This window comes from Lagopus muta, chromosome 1 (genome assembly GCF_023343835.1).
Source record: "Lagopus muta isolate bLagMut1 chromosome 1, bLagMut1 primary, whole genome shotgun sequence".
Classification (NCBI taxonomy): domain Eukaryota; kingdom Metazoa; phylum Chordata; class Aves; order Galliformes; family Phasianidae; genus Lagopus; species Lagopus muta.
In genome coordinates, this window is record NC_064433.1 from 35,818,508 (window position 1) to 35,838,987 (window position 20,480).

Sequence of the window (20,480 nt, forward strand, 5' to 3'; positions counted from 1 at the left end):
GCTGTCCTACCAAAAACTCATGGTGGAAAGACTGTAGATAATAGTAACGTCTTCAAACCTCTATTTTTTTTTCTAATCACAAAAGCACACTACCAAACACCTACAAAGAATGTACATTTTACTTTAAAAACAATCAAACTCGCTTGTACCTAGCAATCTCTTCTTTTAGGAGTCTGTATTCTATCTTCTTATCTTCTGGTAGAGCCTCTGGAGTTCTCATTGGATCATTTTCCTTTTCCGATTTTGGAGGAGCTTTGATTCTTGAAGCCTTTTATAAAGAAAAGTTGAAGTCAGTACTTCTCATGCAAGTTTCAAATACAGCTATTAACTGTTTTTCAGCACAAACTTAAAGCTGTTCAAGATTAACAAGACTTTTAACCAACTACTTATTTTACCATTAACTAAACATGCTTTTAATTTGAACTGAAATAATGAATAGCTTATGCAAATTACAATTTGATGGTTCAGATAGGAGTAATCTATCTACTCTTGCCCTTTTCCAATGTAATCCAACTGTTTCTTGATTCAACTCTAAAAGTTTAAATTCTGTAAACAAAGCAAAATAATTACAAAATAAACCTATTAAATATTGATAGTTTACCTCAACATTTCTCCTTGCTTCTTTTATCATGGATTCTAGTCCTCCAAATACGCTGTTGGTTGAGTTAGATGGCTCTCCATCAGACTCACTATCATCTGAATCATTTAACGTAACCACAACAGACTTGTGTTTTGGAAGCTGTAGAGAAGAAGAAAAAAGTTATACTAAAAAAAAACTTTAAAACATATTAAAATATATATAATATAAAAAACATATTAAAAATAACTTAAAAAAAAGTTATATTAAAAAAACTACAAAGAGATAACTGAACTCGTTTACTAGGAAAAGGAAGTTAAAATCCTTCATTATGGCACAAGATGGTACACTAATTTCATGTTGCGTGAGGGAAAACTTAACCTGTGCATCTCCCCTAGCATCCATCCTTGATAATGTAACATGAAAGGTACATCAATATTTTCTTCCTACTCCCAAGTACCTACAGCATATTTGTAGCTTCACAGTCATAATACATGAATCACAAATATTTCACTCCTATAATTTCATAAATTATTTCCATTTTAAGGAGAATTATCTGCCACTTACAAGCAGTTTTTGTGAACAAACTGAAGGATAGCAGGGAAGTCTACCCTAGAAATGCTGTAAAGGAGACTATTAAAGACCAGGACTGTCACACATTTGCAATGCCTCTTGTCCCAGCCCACAGTTAGAGTCAGCTGACCTCACAGTGAGCTGCTCATGCAGTTAAACTGGCAGAACACAAATGCACACGGAGAACACAGGCTCCAAGATTAATCACTTTTTGACAGCATTAATAATTGAATCAGCACAAAGAATGATGTAGAAACAAGGAGATTAGTCTCAGATGTTCTGAAGCTGCAGTCGGAAAATAAGCAACTTCAGTTCACATTTCCCAGAATCACTTTCCCATCTCCCAGTATAAGTCAAGTGAATGAAATACAGATTTAAGTTTAACTTTTACATCAATACAAGTCTGAAGTTTTACATGCCTTTTAAAGTGCACACCAAAGAAATCCTCCACTTACTAGGGGAAAACAAAGTTCTTTCTGATATTCTCATAATAAGGATCATATCTACTGCTTCTGAATGTGCTACAGCTGCAGTACCTGCACCACCACAGCAGAGTGGTGCAATTCCAATTTTTACTGGTTCGTGAAAACATAATAAATCCCAAGTTCTTCCCCTCTCAATTATTCTCTGACTACGTTTCCAGGTCAATCTTACTTGATCAAATTGGGCTTTCCACCCTTCTTCAAATGCCCAAAATATCACTTCCTTATCACTGGCTTTTTGACATTCACAGACCAAAGCTGCTAAAATTCTGGCACAGCAGGGCAGGATGAATTGTCCCTAAATCTCCCCTTTGTTTTTCTACTAGGGAAAAGTTGACAGAGGGAAGGATCAAATCCAGCCTTTTTCCAGGTGTTACAGCAATGCCTTTCATCACCGTAACTTATATGAGACATTTATTACATTACTCAAACTGCCTGACAACTTCCCAGTGACATAATCTCCCTCATTCCTGCACCTTCAGTTAAGCACCTCTCATCTGTGATAATGCAGACCAATAGAATAAATGGCTATTCAAGGCTTTTTTTTGTTTCATCACACGTTTAGTATTTAAACATGTATAAGCACACAAATGTAAGCTTAACGACCGTAGAAAGGAATAACAAGATTAAAGATAATGTGTTCCTCCAAATGTAGTAAAAATAAAATAAATACAAAGACACCAAACACCGATATTAATCATACTGCTCACTACAGTAACAGTGTAATATTACATGGACTTTAATTTGGCACAACACAGGCAAACACTTTTTATAACATGCTTCCAACAATCCAAGATGTTTGCAGACACCACAAATCAAATGCTAACTAAAGTTAGACATGCTGTTCAAGTGAAGTTCAAGTTACAGAATGTGACTGGAGCTAATGTAATGAAATCTGCTGCTGTTCTAAGAGAAAAACACCCTCCTCTCCTTAAACTTGCACTGACAGACATGCCATTTGTCACCTGTTCTGTGCTGATGCTCACAGTTCACTGAAAAAGAAGAAAAAAAAAAACACTACCCAACCCCATCACCACCTCTGCAGAAGAAAATGTTCTTTACACCCCTTATAAAGTTTAGTTTTTTCACTAACGCAGAAAGTTAAATAAGGAACAGGAATGATGCTCCAGATGACAGCTTACAAGAAGAGAGATACTATCTGACAAGGAGTAAGAGAAAGACCACCTTTTGAGGGGAAAGAGCAACTGAGGGGTTACTCTGGCCAGCTACCACAGTTTCAGTCCATGCTAATCTGAAAAAAGGATTAACTGAACTACATACAGAGTCTTTGAAATCCAAGCTTCATAAACCTGAAATTTATGCAGCTTTAGCAGAGATCAGCTAAATTTACACTAGCAACAAGCACAGATCTGTACCTCAAGCACCTTAAAGTGAACTGATCCTGCTCTGATTCCATGTAATAAACACTGCAGCTAGACTTCACCAGTACACTCTCCAAACTTATTAGTTTGGTTTAGCAGAAATGACGTTCCTTTCTACAGTGAAAAAAGAAACACATTTTCCAGTTCAGCTAAGCGTGGGTGTGTTTTGATGCTCCCTCATGCTGTTAGATTCTTAATTCAGCATCAAATTATTTCCAGAAGAGAACATGGATTAAAGTTACTAATGATTCAAACGTTTAACTGAAGCTCCACCATTCCATCCTGCATCCCTAGTTTAAAAAAAAAATTCTCATCTATTTGCTCTTCCCCCAAATTGAATTCAACTCCAACTTGCAGTCCTGTTAAGAGAAAGCACCAATATTTCCTTACTGTGATCACTGCTCGTGGAGGCCTTGGTACTCTAACAAACTTTGTATTTTGTACTCGTGGCTGAGATACAGTATTAATACTGACAGCAGACAGATTGCTTCTTGGCACAGATTGCAAATTATCTGGAACAGGAGGGGAAGGAGGACCACTGTTACTTGAAGTTTCCTAGCAAAACAAAATAAAAATAGTCATTACACACGGGTACTTTACAAGACAAATGTAAGCATAAATGATCTTGTTTGGATCATAATTTCAAGTTTCAAGACATGAAACAGACTATACAACTATATCAGATAAAGCTTGTAACACTGCAATAATGCCAAAATGCCATGACACTTAAACCAATCCCAATCTCCAAAACCATAAACCTTGTTTGTCAAAAAAAAAAAAAAAAAAAAAAAAAAAAGATCACACACATCAGACGTAATCTTTTAGAAGTTACAGGCCTCCCAACTCCTCTCACTGTAAGTTTGAAATGAAGTTAAGCAAATGAAATAAGCAGTTCTGCAGAAAATCCCTATCTCTCCCAGCATATTCAAGTTTTTGGCATTTAAGAGTTTCATAACCCCGTCATAAATAAATAGTAAGCTGCAAGTTACAATTCAAAGAGTATCCCTGGAGTTGGTTTTACTTTGATTTCTTTTCAGTTGGTAGACATCGATTTTTAAGACATCAGAAAAGCAGCATTCAATCCCCCGAAGTTCACATTTAAGTTTTGGTCAAGATTGCCACCTAGAGGTTTACATTTAAAACCCAATGAAGTACCTCAGATCTGAAAGCCCGTTTGTTAGCTAACGACTTGAGTAATTCTTCTCTTAAGAGCATCTCCTCTTCTTCTTCCTCATCTGCAAATGGAGGTTTTGGTGGCTGTTCAGGCTCTTCAGGTGGAAGAGGTGGAAGGGGTGGGGGTGGCTCAAGAGAAACACAAGAAATACCCTCCATATAGAGTTGGCTCAAAGATGGTAGAGGCTGAAAGAAAAAAAAAAATAAAGGCTTGAGACTTCTGAAGCTTATTATTTTATTCACAAGAGGTTATGCTATCTAAATTATTTCATGGTTTAAAATTAAACTGCAGTGGATTTAAACTAATATCAAAGGCTGTAGCTAAGTGCCTGTAATAACCCCATAAAAAAAAGGAAACAACAAAATTACATTTGGAAGATGAAAGTAGCGCAGACATACAACTATACATGAAAATTCAGAACCAGGGGTAGTCTAGTCACAGAAATATAGCTGATCTGACAGGTTAGGCAAATGGATTGCATCAAACTGTTTAAAAAGCAGTCCCAAAAAGGTTTAACAAGTTCATCTTGCCAACAGAATTCCACACTTCTTCACTCAAAACAATTCAGAGGGCACCAGAACAGAGGAAAATAAGCATCTCCTTTCCTGTTGCTTTCCCAGTAAGAATAAAAAACACTCACTGAGGAAAAGAGGTGGGGAACTACTTTCATTTCCATGGGTACTCTGTGATACAAAGACTGTGCCTTTTGACTGTTTCTATCAAAGTGTGAAAGGACTGTGACAAACTACAGGGCTTTTTTTTCCCCCCTAGGTAACAAACTTATTTGCTAAGAAACCACGTAGCACCACTAACAGTCAAGAAAAAAATTTTATTCAATACATTAAACTTTAACTGAACAGAAACTATCATTCAAAAAAGAATATTGGACAATCAAATCAAGTAATCAAATAATTCAGGACTACATGTACGTTTGATAAAACCTTAGCATTAGAAATAAAACGAGAATAATTTCAGAAACACTTTGTTCAACGTTACTTACTGGAATTGGAGGTGGCAGTGGCAAGGAAATTGGTGGTATTGTTGGAGGTGGATAATATCCTACTGGACACTCAAAATAAGGAGGTTGTGCTGGAGAGGAAGCTGTAATAAAAAGAAGCAACTGAGTGTAAGAAATACTAAACTCATGCTTCTACTAAAACAGCAGCAGCCCATTATTTCCTTTTAATTAATCAGCACTTAGTTTATCAGCCTGAAATGCAGACAGTGCATGTAAGTCACAGATGCACAAAAAAAGTTACATACAAAATGCAAGCACTCCCAAACAGTACCGCTGAGCTAATAAGGGATAAATCATCCCAAGTCATATTTTATTTAGTATGTCAGAATCTGCATTCTTAAACTACAAATCTCAGTAGAGTGACTGTGATTCTGCGACTCCTGGCTACTGCACACCAAAACTACAGTACAAATAAGGGCTGAGGCAGATCAGATGTACACACTGAATTCAGAAACATTAGAGCGTGAGATGCTTCATCAAGCAATGTATCATGTAGCAGAGCATTGTTTTAGCAAATTAATGTATAATGTAGATTAAGAACAGGAAAAAAAAAAAGGAAAATAAAGAATAAAAATTACTAATGCAGTATTTTGATGAATGGAGCTCTTGCAACACTACACCTTCTTTAGCATTTTCACATGGAACAAAAAAGCCTGAATGCTTAAAAGCATCTCAGAGTCATTAAATATTTTAGGTTCGAAGAAATCTCTGAAGTCATTTGCCTTAACACAGGGGGTCAAAACAGTGCTAAAGTTTGCTAAGTGATACATCCAGTCAAGTTACAAGTATCTTTAAAGGGCTGAATTCTCACATTTTGAGGCAACCTGTTTTAGTATCCAATTGTTTCTGTGAAGATTTGCCCTTATAGGTAAAATTTCTTCTGTAACAACTTAAGCATTTTCCCTTATCCTTCTGTTGCCCAGTCCTCAGAAGAGTAGGCTCTATCTTCTTTATAACTGCCACGAGGTAGCTGAAGACAGCAATAAAGACCTGCCTCAGCCTTCTTAACACAGTCTCACCTCTTTTGTTCTCTTTCCATAAATCACACATCTCAGTTCCCAAAAAACTTAGAGGTCCTCTGCTAGACTCATTCCAATACATTATCTTTCATGTAGTTGAAAACTAAAGACAAATCAGTCTCCTAAATTGAGAGGGGAATAAGCACTTCCCTCAATCCTCGACCACTCTGCTCAGCCATTATAGCCTCAGTGCTCAAACCCAGGCTGCAGCTGGCCTCTATCTCACAAAGGTGTACTACTGACTCATGTTCCATTTAACACTAATACTGACCCCAGGCCCTTATCTGGGTAAGCTGCAGCTTTGCATAAAACACCCACGGGCCTCAGATTTCTACACAACTGCTTTGGAATGTAAAAAAATAAATAAAGATTTCACAGTACTACCATGAGAACCCTGGGCACCTTCAAATCATCACTACAGCAGAGATAGAAAGGAAATAACAGTCAGTATTAGCATGTCAGTTAGTGAACTTTTTTTCTTTTTAATGTAAGCTAGTATATCATATTCCAAAATAACTGCTCATTTCCTACCTTTTAATCAATCATCTTATAAATAACAGGAATTCTTACCTGGAGAGTTAGTTTCACTATCTGTATCCATGGCAACTTCATCGTAATTATCATACTGATATATGCCTCCTGCACTATCCGTAGGCTGTTTATCCAAAGACCATCTCAAGTCTGTATCTGAAGACTGAAAGCAACAATGAGAGTACTTTATTTAGCTGTTCTTACACTACTATTTCAGAGCAAACCTATTTATAGAACATTTTATAGACAGGCCCTGTAACAGTATTCTAATTACTTTATAAATACAATTTACTCAGCTTATTAAAAAAAGCTTTTGAATTGAATACTAAGTTTCAATCAAATCTACTGCAGGTAGTGACTTCAAACAGTTTTTAAAAGAGTTCTTAGAAGTTTGGAGGGGGAAAGGAGGAAAGCCTACCAAGTTTATATACTCAAGCAATTTTTAAATATTTATCAAGTCATTTATCTGGTAATTTGCCAAGGTTACATGTTTCTTAAACACTGGAAAGGAAATAAATTCTTGATCATTTCTGTTAAATATGCCATGGTAACTAACAAGACCATTTAAACTACTTTTTATTAGAAAGAACTCGAAATTGTACATAGATAATCTTCAACAAGGCTGAATTTGTGTGTTTAATTGAAACACTTTCCAGTTGTTGTAAGACTGCTGTTTCAGGACACAAATTTGTCCCACATGAGACACATATCACACTACATAATGCCAAGAGACTTAAATTTAACTTGAAGTAATTCAGAGTGGGAATTAATATTCAGAAATGAAAAGACACAGAACAGGTAAACGTTACTTCATAAGACTCCTCATTTTGCATCCTTAAGAGGCATACAGTACATCAGTTGGTAGCTTTTAGAATGTTTAAACACTTCAAGTCTCAATTTCCCCATCATCTCATGGGAGTCTTGAATAAAATTACTTCAAACAGGGAGTCACAATTCCCCTAGCTCTAATGCAAAATGGAATTACAGCACCAGTAGCACAAACCACTTGATACAGATGCAGCTGCTGTAAGCAGTTTCTATGATGAAAGAACCAACACTGAAGAAATACTGCCTTTTTGTTTTCTCTGCAATGTATCTACAATTTAAAGGCAGAATGTGATGATTCAAGTGCATTTCACTAGTTGCAAGAAAGGAGGAAAAACATCCTAGAAGTGCATCAAGACCACACTGCAGTAATTCTAGCCCTTCAGAAAGCTGACACAACTCTGTCATCCTGTAGTGAGGTTTGAAGTAATTTTTTTTTGGTGTTTGGGCATATTTAGTACCTTGACAGATTAAAAAAATACTACCAAGAAATTAAAGGTTGGATGACATTTTGAAAGCAGTAGGTCACTGAGGTTGTAGACAAAGAAATTAAAAGTGTGGAGACAGAAGTGCAATCTAAGCAAAGAAAGTAAAAAAAAAAAGTTCAGCTAAACATCTCTAGGAGGAAAATATCATTAACCTGCCGCACGTCTACAATTCATACAAAACTCATCTTACTAAAACCAAAGGCAGTATCTATCTAGAAAGGCATAAAAGTTTTGTAACCATTGGAATAAGTGAGTGGCTCCAAAAGTAATGCCTCCTATTTTATTCTGTTGAACCACAATGTCAGAGGTGCACGTTGGTGGTATGGCAGTACAGGTTGAATCCTCCCACCAATATCCTGTCACGTTTTGTTGCCATGCAACAGAGGGGCAGTCTGTCACAATGGCATCTGACATGGAACTGCATACACAACAAAGATGTATCACTGAATTCTTCCATGCAGAAAAACAGCACCCACTGACACTCATCACCATTTGCTCAACGTTTATGAGCTCAACGTTTGTGAGCACAATGAGGCAGTGGGTGGTGCGTTTCAGCAGTGGCAACAGTAGGGCATCTGCTGGTGCAGATTTCAATGAACGCAGCAGAAAGGCTCTTGTTCATCACTTATGGTGGTAACTATATTGAGAAAGCATTTTGTAACTGAGAATTTGCTCTAACAGGGCTATTGTGCTCTTTGCATCTGCTGTAGTTTCCATAGAAAGAAACAAGAGGCAGCACTATCAGAGTGACCCGTGTACTTTGAGTTTTAAGGGGATAAGGAAGGGTTAGCGAGAGTGAAATCAGGAAGAGCATGAAGACAGGAATCAGTCATGAATCCCAAACAAACCACGACACGTGACACTACAAATTCATTACCCTGCTTCTTGATCTCCTTTTTCCTCCAACTAGCTTCATAAACCGATTGTACTGCTCCTCTTGATTTGAGAGGTCCCTAATTTTTCTGATTTCTTCTTCTCTCTTTCTTCTCTCCTCCTCCTCTTCTTGTTTCCTCTGGTCTTCCTCTTTCTGACGCCTATCTTGTTCCTTTTGTTGCTGTATCTTCTTTGATGTCTTTGTCTGTTGTTTCCTCAAAGTTTGCTTGCCTTTAAATAAAAAGATAAGTGATTAACTCTACTTTAACTAAATAGTTTCCCACTTCCTAGAATCTTCAGGATCTCTTAGTAGATGAAGACCGTTCCAGAAGGATTAATGGCTCATAATTCACTGTTTCACAAAACACACTATGTCTTTTTTCAGAGCATCCATTGTAGTTTCCAATTTCAGTAACATTAACTTATTACCTGTAGAACTTGTCTTTTTTGTTGAATGTGCTTTTGCACTGGCTTTGACCTTCTGTGTTACAGTTTTCGTTTTTGTTAATTTTTCCTTGCTTTCCTTCATCACCTGTTGCTCTTTTTGTTGCCATTTTTTACTAGCAGACTGAAGTGCAAGAAGCCTAAGCTGCAATTCAGACATCTCCTCCTCCTCATCAAGCAGTTTCTTGAGAGAAAAAAAAAAAAAAAAAAAAAAAGATGAGACAAAGTCAAGAAGTATCATTTAGTAAGTCATTTAGTAAGTGAATATTTTTGGAAAGTCTTTTAAAGTCTGTCTCTACATTTCTTAAAAGAAGATTAAAATAATGCTCTAATGGTGAAGTGCTGTTCCTGTAGAATCAACCGCTTCTATCACTGAAATGTTTCTGAACCACAGTTTGGAAAAAAATCGTAAGAAATACCATAAAGCAATGATACCTTACATATTGGGGATTACTTTCTTACCTTTTCAGAGATTACATCTGAACTGCTAGGCTTCCGCGTTGATGTTTGTTCTTTGTCTTCTGCACCTTTCAAAAGAGAATGGTTTTGAGCAAGTTGCTTCTCATGCAACAACAGAACTATATTAGAATTAAATACAGAAACGAATCATATATCAAAATATCAATGGTACACTACCAGAATTACAATTTTAAGTTATATGTATACATTAAAAACCATTAATGGCATATCTGCATCATCAAGAAGGGATAAACCTAAGGCAAGATTTGACTCTTCAAATAGTCCTCTGGCTCTACTTCCCCAAGCAGAGCAGAACAGATCAAGAAACAAGACGAGAGCAAGGCTTCTCGCCATCCACTTTAGCCAGCATCTTGCATCAGTTACTGCTCTGAGCATCTCAGATTCCACTGGCAGATATTTTGAGTAACGGGTCAGTTGTTTGCAGAGTGAAATAAAGGCTCAGTGCTGCAGTAAGAATGTACTTGGTTCATTTCACACCAAATATACAGTTATCCTATGAAAGTGAAAAGCAAATAGTAATGCTTTTCCCATAAATACACTGGCAAATCAATTTTAGACTGCCCGAAAGCCATGAATCTGTTTATTATGCTTTACATATTTACATACAGCATACAGAGTGCTATATCATTTAATAAATCTAACCAATCCTGATTAACACAATAGTATTATTATATACCAATCAATAGTATATTTAACATTGTATTGTATAATTATAATGAAAAATATATACAATTATGAACAAATAGAAGCTTTGCAACCCCTTCCTGCATCAGCCTTTCTTCAAAGAAATTCCTCACCAAGAAAGTTACATCAGTGGAAAGACTGCAGTCAGCACAGCTTGCTTTCTTCTCAGTATTTTATGAAAAGTCACAAAGAGGTTGCTTAAAATATACTAAGAGCTTATACCTAAATAAAAACAGTGCACAGCAAGTGTTTGGATATGCATGTTTTGTGTTTTTTTGTTTGTTTGTTTTGTTTTTTAAATAACACACAGGAGGGAGAAAAATAATTATTTAATGTCCATCTGCATTCTAAAAAGATAAATCAAAGAAGTTACTACATTAAGCAAAGTTCTCCGCCACTCAGTCCACAGGATGGAAGCAAGGAGATGCAGATAAGGACATGGCATGTAAACTAGAAGACGAAGACACAGGCAAAACAGACTAATGAGAAGCAAGAGGAGAGGAAGGAATAACACTGCAAAGCCTCTGTGAGTGCAGTGGACTTGAACTACAGATTCAATTCTAGAATACATAAGCTTTACTCAGCTTTAAGACAAATTCTTCAACTCTGGAAGGTCAGGACACCCAAGAAACCAGTTTGAAAAAAAAAAAAAGTTGCTGATGTCTTAGTATATGCATAATTAAGTAGCATGCATTTACTTGTTACTCATTAATTTGCAATAATTAAAATCCAGATCTTTCCTACTCTGGAAACATCGCCATAAAGGCCTCCATCTTGTGCATTCTGCCTGCTTTCAGGTCATCTTCGTCATACGTTTAACTGAGCAGTTTGCAAAAATCCAGATGTTCTTAGCACACCTATTACAACATATATTTCCCCTATCATACGACCAGGTATTTTCATTCTCACTGCTTTCGAACTTTGAAAGCAGATTTTCTTGCAGACTCTCTTGCTTTTGAAATAGTCTTTTATTCCTGCCTTGCAACTTTCTCCTGCAAGCTACTGTTTTCCCTCTTCGTATGGCCAAAATTGACTGCCTATGCTCCCCCACATCTCCCATTAAAAATTATGTTCCTTCTTAAAGAATATCTGAATTTTTGTTTAATTAATGGGAAAAAAACAAGGGGAAAAATATCTAGGAAGGTTTATCTAATAATTATCAGTTTTCTCTAGCTCTTTACTGAATTTTTAAAAATAAATCCCTTCTAAATTCTGGTACTGAAGTCGCACATGAATTCCCAGTACAAAAAAGACAGGGATCTCTAGGAAAGAGTCCAGTGGAGGGCCACAGAGATGGTGAAGGGCCTGGAGCATCTCTCCTATGAGGAAAGGCTGAGTGAACTGGGTCTGTTCAGCCTTGAGAAAAGGAGACTGAGAGGGGACCTGATCCAGGTCTATAAGTATCTGAGGTGTGGGGGGCAGAATGGCGAGGCCGGACTCTTTTCAGTGCTGAGTGGAGACAGGACAAGGGGAAACGGCCGGAAACTGCAGCATAGGAAGTTCCGCACAAATGTGCGCAAGAACTTCTTTACAGTGAGGTGATGGAGCACTGGAACAGGCTGCCCAGGGAGGTGGTGGAGTCTCCTTCTCTGGAGATGTTCAAGACCTGCCTGGATGCCGACCTGTGCGACCTGCTGTAGGGAACCTGCTTTGGCAGGGGGGTTTTGGATGATCTCTGGAGGTCCCTTCCAACCCCTACAATTCTGTGATTCTGCAATATGAATTGATCATTCTGACTTTGAGTGTTCTAGTCCCACCCTTCTTCATGTTCCTACAAATCGCTCACGTGTATCTTTAGTCCATTCATTTAGCAATTTGTCTCTTCCCACTCAAATTGATAGTTTATGCACACTGACAAATTAGCTACCATAAGATGACAAGTGACGTCTTTCAGCACATCCTCCAACACATTAAACATCATGTAGCAGAACCAGCTGGAGGCTCAAATTAAGAAATTTAAGCTAACTACCTCAGTTTGCTCATCTTAAAAGTAATTTCAAGGACCTTTACGAGAAGGTCTTCATCTGTCAAAAAAAAAAATAAATAAACAAAACACACCACAACCATGCTTCCAAGCAGTTTTGGTGAATTACATAGAAGAGGAAGCCAATACAGCAAGATTTACTGTATCACTTTAAACTAAAATCCTAGTTTCAATTACATTATTCAGTACAATACTTTCGAACACTTAATAAATATGATAAATTAAGGCATGCAAAAAGAACTATAACAAAACAAGCGAGCTACAACAACTTTACAGGTATTTACCTTGAGTCGATTCTGTGACTTCAGATTTCTGCGACGACTGCTTTGTTCCTTCTTTGACTTTTTTCAACCTGCTCCTCTCAGCTGGAGTGGGCAGTTTTTGTCTGAGAGGTTTCAGTTCAAATGCCTGAAAGGCCATAACCGGATTTTTCTCCTCAGGAGAAACTTCTTTTATAGCATCTGTTTTAATACTGTCATTTTCTACAGTTATTTGGTCCTCAGTGTCCGCTGTTTTACTATCATCTTGTTGTTCATTTTCTTCCCTGTTGCTCAGAGCCAATCTTTCATCCTTATTAATGTACTCAAGCTCCAACTGTATCTGCTTATACTTCAGGAGCAGATCCTCAAAACTTTCTTCCACAGAGTTTTCACTTTTAGAAGAATAGTTCTGTTTTCTAGATGGAGACCTTCCAAAAGTTTTGGCTGAATTACCAGTTAAGAAAAGTAAGAAAAGAGCATGTATAACATTCACATAGCAAAGGTAAGACTGATGACAAACAGAACTTAAATTGATTTAGTTTTCTCTTCAGGATAGCTTGAAAAATATCATCTATAACAGCAGCACATAAAAGATGTGTCACTGTCAGATACAGACAGCAAAAAATAAACACTTTTCTCATATCGTCAACTTAAAATATCCTAAAATTCCTGAAACGCCTTGTTTATCTTGGGACAACTGCTGTAATGATGAGAAGGTTCCATATTACAAAGAGCAAGCTGAACACCTAGAGGTCCTAACTCTAGTCCCGGCTGCCCAGCTGATCACCTGAAAAAGATAGGTTGAATTCATTCTCATCGATTTTATCCTTTCATAAATGCCAACATCTAGCCACAGCACAATTACAGACTGTAGAAACCGGAGCTCAACAAGCGAGGTAAGGCATCACATAGCCAACAGCTGTGGGGAAGAAAAAATGTTGGCTAAAGACTTGCAATCAAAACACTTAGGAGAGGATTTGGAAGTATTAATTAGTCAGAAAAAGTTGTCAAGAAAATTTGTATCCGCTGGGAATAGGTAGTCAAGCTGTTCAAGGCAGGCAGTGGAAACATTCTTAGCGAGAGTCTTACCATGCAAGTGTGTTCTGCACACAGCTACCCTTCACAGAACATCCCAAGTTGGACAAAAACCTGTAAGGATCATTGAGTTTAACTCTTACTTCTCCTACCTTGAAAATCTTAAAGTTGAAAGATAAACAATCTAGTAAAATAATTACCCCCAGGAAAAAAAAAAAACATAGGATACTGAGTCAAGTTTGACTCATTGAACTTACAATATCAGCACTAACTCAAAGTAAGTTATGAGAAATGCTTTTTCCAACATGGTGTATTTTGAGTAAAAAATTAAAAGCTAAGATAGGTAAGACCTATCTAAAAAATCCTGATTAGAGAAAAAAGCAGAACACATCAACAACTTGGATATTTCACTATTTTTAGACTAAAGATTCTTGCTATTTATCCTGCATAAACGAATCTGTATAACAAAACATTTCCTGCTCTAACAATGCTCTCCTAAGTGTCAGCACATAAGATAAAACTACATTAAATCCACAAGGCAATCAAAAACTGGAGGAGTTTTACAAATATACTGGAAATACATCCAAAATGTATGAGCTTTGTGAAAAATAGCCACAAATTACCTAAGAATTCTGTCAATTCTGTCAAACTCACAGGTTTCTGCTGCTAACAAAATGTGTGTAATTTCGTGAGTGACAGGAAAATGTGAAGTCGATTAACTTATTTAACACAACTTATAAAAATAAACCTAAAAATGATTTGATAATTTCAATACTGAAACAGTTTCTGGAGACATCTGGAGTTGGGTCACAGAAGACAAAGTTCTGAAAAGTTATTTTAAGCTTGGATTAATGAAGTTGCTACAGCTCTCAAAAAGGTACTCATAAGAAATGTGGTGTTTGTTGCGGTTTTGGCTTTTAGCTGTGACAGTTAATTTTCTTCACAGTCACTGGTATGGTGTTTATTTTGGATTTAGGATGAAATTAGTGGTGATAACACACTGATGTTTTTGTTGCTGCTGAGCGGTGCTTACACAGAAACAAGGACCTTCCATTTTTTCAAGCTGTCCCACCAACAAGAAGCTGGGAGAGGACAGAACCTAGGTCAGCTGAACCACACAGCCAAAACGATGCTCTGTGCTACCTGGCACAGTGCTCAGCAATAAAACTGGGGGCAAACAGCCTGGATTAGGGGAGAGCTACTGCTGCTCCAGGGCTAGCTAGGCATCAGCCAGTGACAAGCAATTGCATTTTGCACCACTTCCTTTTGTATTTTTTCCTTCCTCTCCCATTTCTCTCTCAGTTTATTAAACTATCTCAACCCTCAAGTTTTTACCTTTTTACCTCTCTCAGTTCTCTCAGTCATCCCATTGGGTCACATGATACTTAGCTGCCCACAGAGTTAAACCACAACAGTGTTCCATGGATGCACGTTTGCTGGCTTTTTTCTTATATAGCTCTAGATACAGAGTGCAAGAGTAGGTGAGTGCCATTAGAGGCAGACAGGAGTGCATTAGAACAACAGTTCTATTAACACTGGAGAGCCTACAAACTATAACCAAAAAGAGATCAACTGATCAGAAAAAAAAAACTGAAAAGGGAAGAGGTCATAATTCAACAGTAACCCTAAGTCACACTGTGGCTCCATGTTTCAGACCCAGAACTCCACAAATCTCTACATAAGAATTTCTACGGAAGGCTCATTCAACAGCTCCACACTGAAGTTGCTAGGAAATAAAAACATAAATCTATTAAAAGCTAATATCCAAAGAAAAATAATTATTTAACTGTGACTTACTCCAACTCATTTACACTTCCACTCCTACAGAGCGCACACAAAGTAGCAGTTACATGGATAAAGAAAAAAAGCCATTATTTGTTAGCAGACCTTCACATTTCTCACCTGTCCTGTGAAATTCCAAATATCACCCATTGCAGTGAACCTCCTCGTACCAGTTCATGTGAGTGTCTCATCTGAAGTCACTTGCTAATTGCACCCCTCCTCCATTCACATCAGCAATATGAAATATCTCAATATGTAGGGATACTGTAATACCAACTCATTTGGATAGTAAAGACATGAAAAAATACAATTCATATTTTAGAGAGAAAATCATGGGCCTTCCTCAATTAATCCATTAGAACCAAATGTGACTTAAGGGGCAACAGCATTAGAAAATCACCTATAATATTTAAACAGAAGAGTGCATCTTACATATAAGTAATAAAAGACTTCATTCATTTCCTTGCTCATTTGGTTTGAAAACCAAATTATCAGTTTCTGTATGATCCCTTAAAGTGTCCAAGACGACTGTATCTGTATCAAGCATTGTAAGATCAGCTGAGAATGACTAACATATTTGCCCTGCAAATTACACAGAAAGTAACTATTTTCTGTTACTTTGAGCAACACTTCGAACTAAGAGCTATAGCCTCTATTTTCAGCACTGGCACTGTTGCACTGTGCAACCTTGGGGCAAATCACATCTTCATTCCCTGCCTCCAAGATAAGAAACAATCCTTGAATGAAGAGTTATGAAGGTTTCAGGAACACTCTTAACATCACCAGACAAGATTAAGAACAGCTCTTTATCAGTAATTTACATATTCTCTCTGCATACCAAAAAAGAACGGTTGACACAGATACATAATCTTGGCTCCAAAGTAGCACAGGGAACCAATGAGCAGCTTTCAAAGCCTTAAGTCCTAGGACAAGTAGGAGAAGAAAAAAAAAATCCTTGTTCTTGGGGACAAGCAGCACAACAAAAAAAACAAGTCACATCTTTCAACTATGGCTACAGATTCAACAAAGCAGCATAAGATTCTGGAAAACAACTTTTAAGCACTAATTATTTTGCTCAAGTTTTGCTGGGTGGTTTGATTGTTTGTTTTTAGTATCTGTGTTCTCAGGCAGTTGCATCAAGTCTCAATGCCATGCTACCCCAAAGTTACAGTTGGCATCTAAATTGGTTTTTTTCCTATAGTGCTTCTGGAAAATGAGATTTTTCCACTGCTTTTCCTATTTCTACTCTTAATGGGAGAAAACTTTAAAACCCATGAAAACCACCTCAGCAAACTTACCCAGAAGCAACTGATAGAGAATATCTAGAAGAAACACTGGGTGTGGCTTTAAACAGAAACAGGGCATTCCATGTTACCTGAACTCCCACGTAATGCACCTTCTGTGTACAGAGCCCCAAGTCACATTTAATGTGAGTTTGGCTTTAGCTACAAATAACCTCTGAAGGGCTGCAAGTGAAAATGAAAGAAGGGCAGATCCTTCATTGCCCAACAAGGGAAATTAACAAGCCCAGCGCTTTAGTTTTATAACTAGGACACTTCAATCATATATTGTCTCACTGACACCACATCCTAAGGCTCACTTCGGGCTAGCACAGCAGCACCTCGAATCCAACAGAGCAGGGCTTTGTTTCAGGCTATGCTTTTTTCTATCCCTGATCGGGCCGGGCAGGCTGCAGCGCCGTCCCAGCGGGAACCCGGCTGCCCGGAGCCCCTGGCGGCAGGAGGCAGAGCCAAAGGAGCCGCAGCCAAAGGAGCCGCGTCCCTCCCCGCGCCCCGGGCCACGTAGCGCAGCGCTGACACAGCGGGCCCACCCGGCAGCTCGGGCCGCCGCCCCCCGGCAGAAGGAAGGATACATTTCCGAGGCGAGGGCTCTCTCCAGCCCTGGCTGCCGCTGAAGCCAGCGCAGCTTCCCCCTCCGGGCGGCCTTCCCGGCGGGTTGCCGCCCCTCTCGCCGCCGCCCCGACTCCTACCCCAGCGCCATCCGCCTCGGTAGGGCCGGCCTCGGAAGCGGAATCGGTCCAGGGCGTTGTGACTGCGCTCCCAGAAGGAGAGCCGGGGACCCGTCTCCGAGTGCGGGCCCGACGGCATCCGTGGCGCGGGCAGAGGCGGCGGGTGGGAGCGGAATGAGTCCTTGGGCCGGTAACCGCCGTGGCCGTGCAGGTGGCCCATCTCGGGCGGGGGCTGGTGCCGCGACCGCGGGAAGCGCCGAGAGGACGAGAGAGAGATGCCGCCGCGGAGGCCAGGAGGCGGCCTGCGCCTCGAGTAGGGCCTGTTGCCCACCAGGCCGCCGCCGGGCTCGGAGCCGCCGCCGCCGCACGGCCCAGAGCCGTTGTTGTCATCGTCGCTGATCTCGCCGTCTTCCAGCTCTCCCTCTTCCTTAGGGGAAAGCCCGCTAGAATCCAGCGCTGCCTCCGCGGGTGCGGCCTCCGCGGCCGCCATGGAGCCCGAGCCAACGGTGAAGAGAGGCACAGCGAGAGCCGCGCGGCCGGTTTCGCTTCCTGCGCACGGCAGCTCCACGCCTCGCCCCCTCCCCAGCCGCCCACCCTGCGCGGCCCCGACCCGTGCGGACTTCTCGCGAGACCACGCCCTGTCCCCACTGCCCCGTTACGCAACTACGAAAAGAACGCGAGGGCTGGAAACGACTCCCCAAGCGCGGGGCGCCTTGGGTAATGTAGTTCCCAGCTCGAGACGGGGCCGAGAGGGGCGGGGAAAATCTGTGGCTCAGCCAATAGCAGGCCGGTGGGAGTGCAGGCGCCAATAGAAACTCGAACCGCCATGTCGGTAGAGGAGGCCGCCATCTTGTTGAGGGGAAGCGCGCTGCCTGGAAAAGGAGGGCGGTGGAATAGTTGTGAGCGGCTGCGTGGCCCGTGTGGTGATTGCGTGTACGTTTCTGAATCTTGGAGAAGACTGACGCCTTTCTCTATGATGCGACATGATGAATGGATGATACCTATGTGCTGCAAAGCCCAAAGCGATGTGCTCAAGGCCCTCTGAGCACCCATCCTCTTCTTTTGACCTGAGGGGACAAACGCATGACTATGAGCAGGTGCTCTTTCAGTGATGTGGCTTATTACAAATTCAGAGTAATGGAATCTGTATATCACGTCCTAAATCTCTCCAACGCCTCCTATCTGAAGCAGTGCTGAATCTATTAAAATAGTTTCAAAGAAGAATGATGAAATTATTTTTTTTTTCTTTCTGGCAATCATCCGTCATAACGCAGTGATACGTGTTTCGTGTCGATTTTATTCAGGTGGATATAACCCCTAGAAATCATGCTTAATTGGCGAGTCGCCCTGTTTTAGATGACCTGTGCTCAACAGGTCTTCAAAAGACTGGTAGATGAGCACAAGGCCTACTGAGAGCTTTCTGAAGCAGCTGCTGGAAGCCAAGCAGGGCTTATAAAACATTGTTAGCTTCATGTGTCTGTGCCTGAAATCCCATCTGCTGCGGTTACAAATGTTTCAATGTCACCACCTCTAGTGTTGCAAAAGGCAGAAATTTCCCGCCCAAGAACTGTTTGTTTATTTGGGCATCCCAGAGCTTTGCATGTATATGGTTTCCATTTTCTTTGTATACAGGCAACTAACTCTGTTTCTAAGAGTTTTCACACAGCAGTAGATACCAGTTACAGCGTTTTGCAGAGGGAAAGGGAAGTGTTTACAAAACTGTAAGGAATTGGCAGAGAAGTAGGAGCTCAATGGGAAGTTAACCCCATGTGGTGTTCCCACTCCATTCAATGCTGCTGTTTGTTTGCCCAGAACTCATCTAACAAGTGAGCTGAATTTATTCAGTGCCAGTATGTGATCTGCATTGTAAATTTCTACCTGAGGTATTTGACTATCTGAAAAAGGAGATTCCTGAAAATCTTCTAGTGTTTTTTAATGTCATTTGGTATTATATGATCACACTGTATTATGTAGTATGATATTTTATTTCTATATATATATATATGTATATGTATGTATATATATATATATATGTAGTATGATATTTTATTTACATGATACTGTAACTGGAGGATCCTTTTTCTTCCATTATAGGATTATCAGGCAAGCAATTTTATTTCTGAATTTCCAGGAAGAAGATGATTCTTCCACTGTATTCATCACTAGTAATAAACTGATTAATTGATAATGTTCTCTACTATAAAAGGAATAAAATGGCATAAGGAAAAAGAACATGTTGATCTGATATGTCTACATATCTACATATTTATACAAATGCACACAAACATTTGAAAACTGCCTTTCTAAAATAAAACATTAAGAATCTTCCACATTCCATAGGTAATAGATGGAGAAATCCTGTGAGGTTTTATTACAGTTTGTAAATGTTAGATGAAATCCAAAATAAATAAATGTTCTCTTTGATGTATTTGACTTCATACACTCGAAGGATATCTATTATAGCTGCTGGAGCACCATTTTTGTTTTAAATACTGAATATATTTTCAATAAAGTCAAATGGAACAATTTAAAATATCAGAAAGCATATGTCTTAATATAGAACATGGAATTTGACTTTTCCTTTGTCATATCTCCTGCGTATTTTCTGCACCTCTAGACATGGGCAAAAAAGCATTGGGGAAATAGTATGTTTATGAAAACAAATTTCTAACACCTGTGTATACAAGCAGCTAAGGCTGATTGAATTAAAATATATCATCCAGATCTCTTCCCGAGACTCAGCTTGTACAGCTGGTAATAAGTTTTGTATTTAAACATAAGCAGCAAAGATCACATAAATAATAAATTAAATAGCTTTAATGCAGATAAGACTCATTTGCATATTTTACAATTTGAACAATGACTATTAGTGCAGCAATACTAATCCTACTACTGTTATT

At 39.2% G+C, this 20,480-nt stretch overlaps 1 protein-coding gene across 2 annotated transcripts in view; it reads right to left on the reverse strand.

Moving 5' to 3' along the window:
• Window positions 1-18,217, reverse strand: part of ZFC3H1 (zinc finger C3H1-type containing) — a 38,260-nt gene extending 20,043 nt beyond the window's left edge. For both annotated transcript variants that reach the window (XM_048941059.1, XM_048941070.1), the window contains exons 1-11: window positions 17,485-18,217; window positions 12,819-13,238; window positions 9,849-9,913; window positions 9,372-9,570; window positions 8,947-9,173; window positions 6,796-6,919; window positions 5,189-5,289; window positions 4,170-4,373; window positions 3,405-3,569; window positions 602-739; window positions 150-268 (exon numbers count right to left, since the gene is read on the reverse strand). In XM_048941059.1, the coding sequence (XP_048797016.1) occupies window positions 150-268; window positions 602-739; window positions 3,405-3,569; window positions 4,170-4,373; window positions 5,189-5,289; window positions 6,796-6,919; window positions 8,947-9,173; window positions 9,372-9,570; window positions 9,849-9,913; window positions 12,819-13,238; window positions 17,485-18,070 (2,348 nt within the window). In that variant the 5' untranslated portion in view covers window positions 18,071-18,217. The remainder of the gene's footprint in view (window positions 1-149; window positions 269-601; window positions 740-3,404; window positions 3,570-4,169; window positions 4,374-5,188; window positions 5,290-6,795; window positions 6,920-8,946; window positions 9,174-9,371; window positions 9,571-9,848; window positions 9,914-12,818; window positions 13,239-17,484) is intronic.
• Between the last annotated feature and the right edge of the window lie 2,263 nt (window positions 18,218-20,480).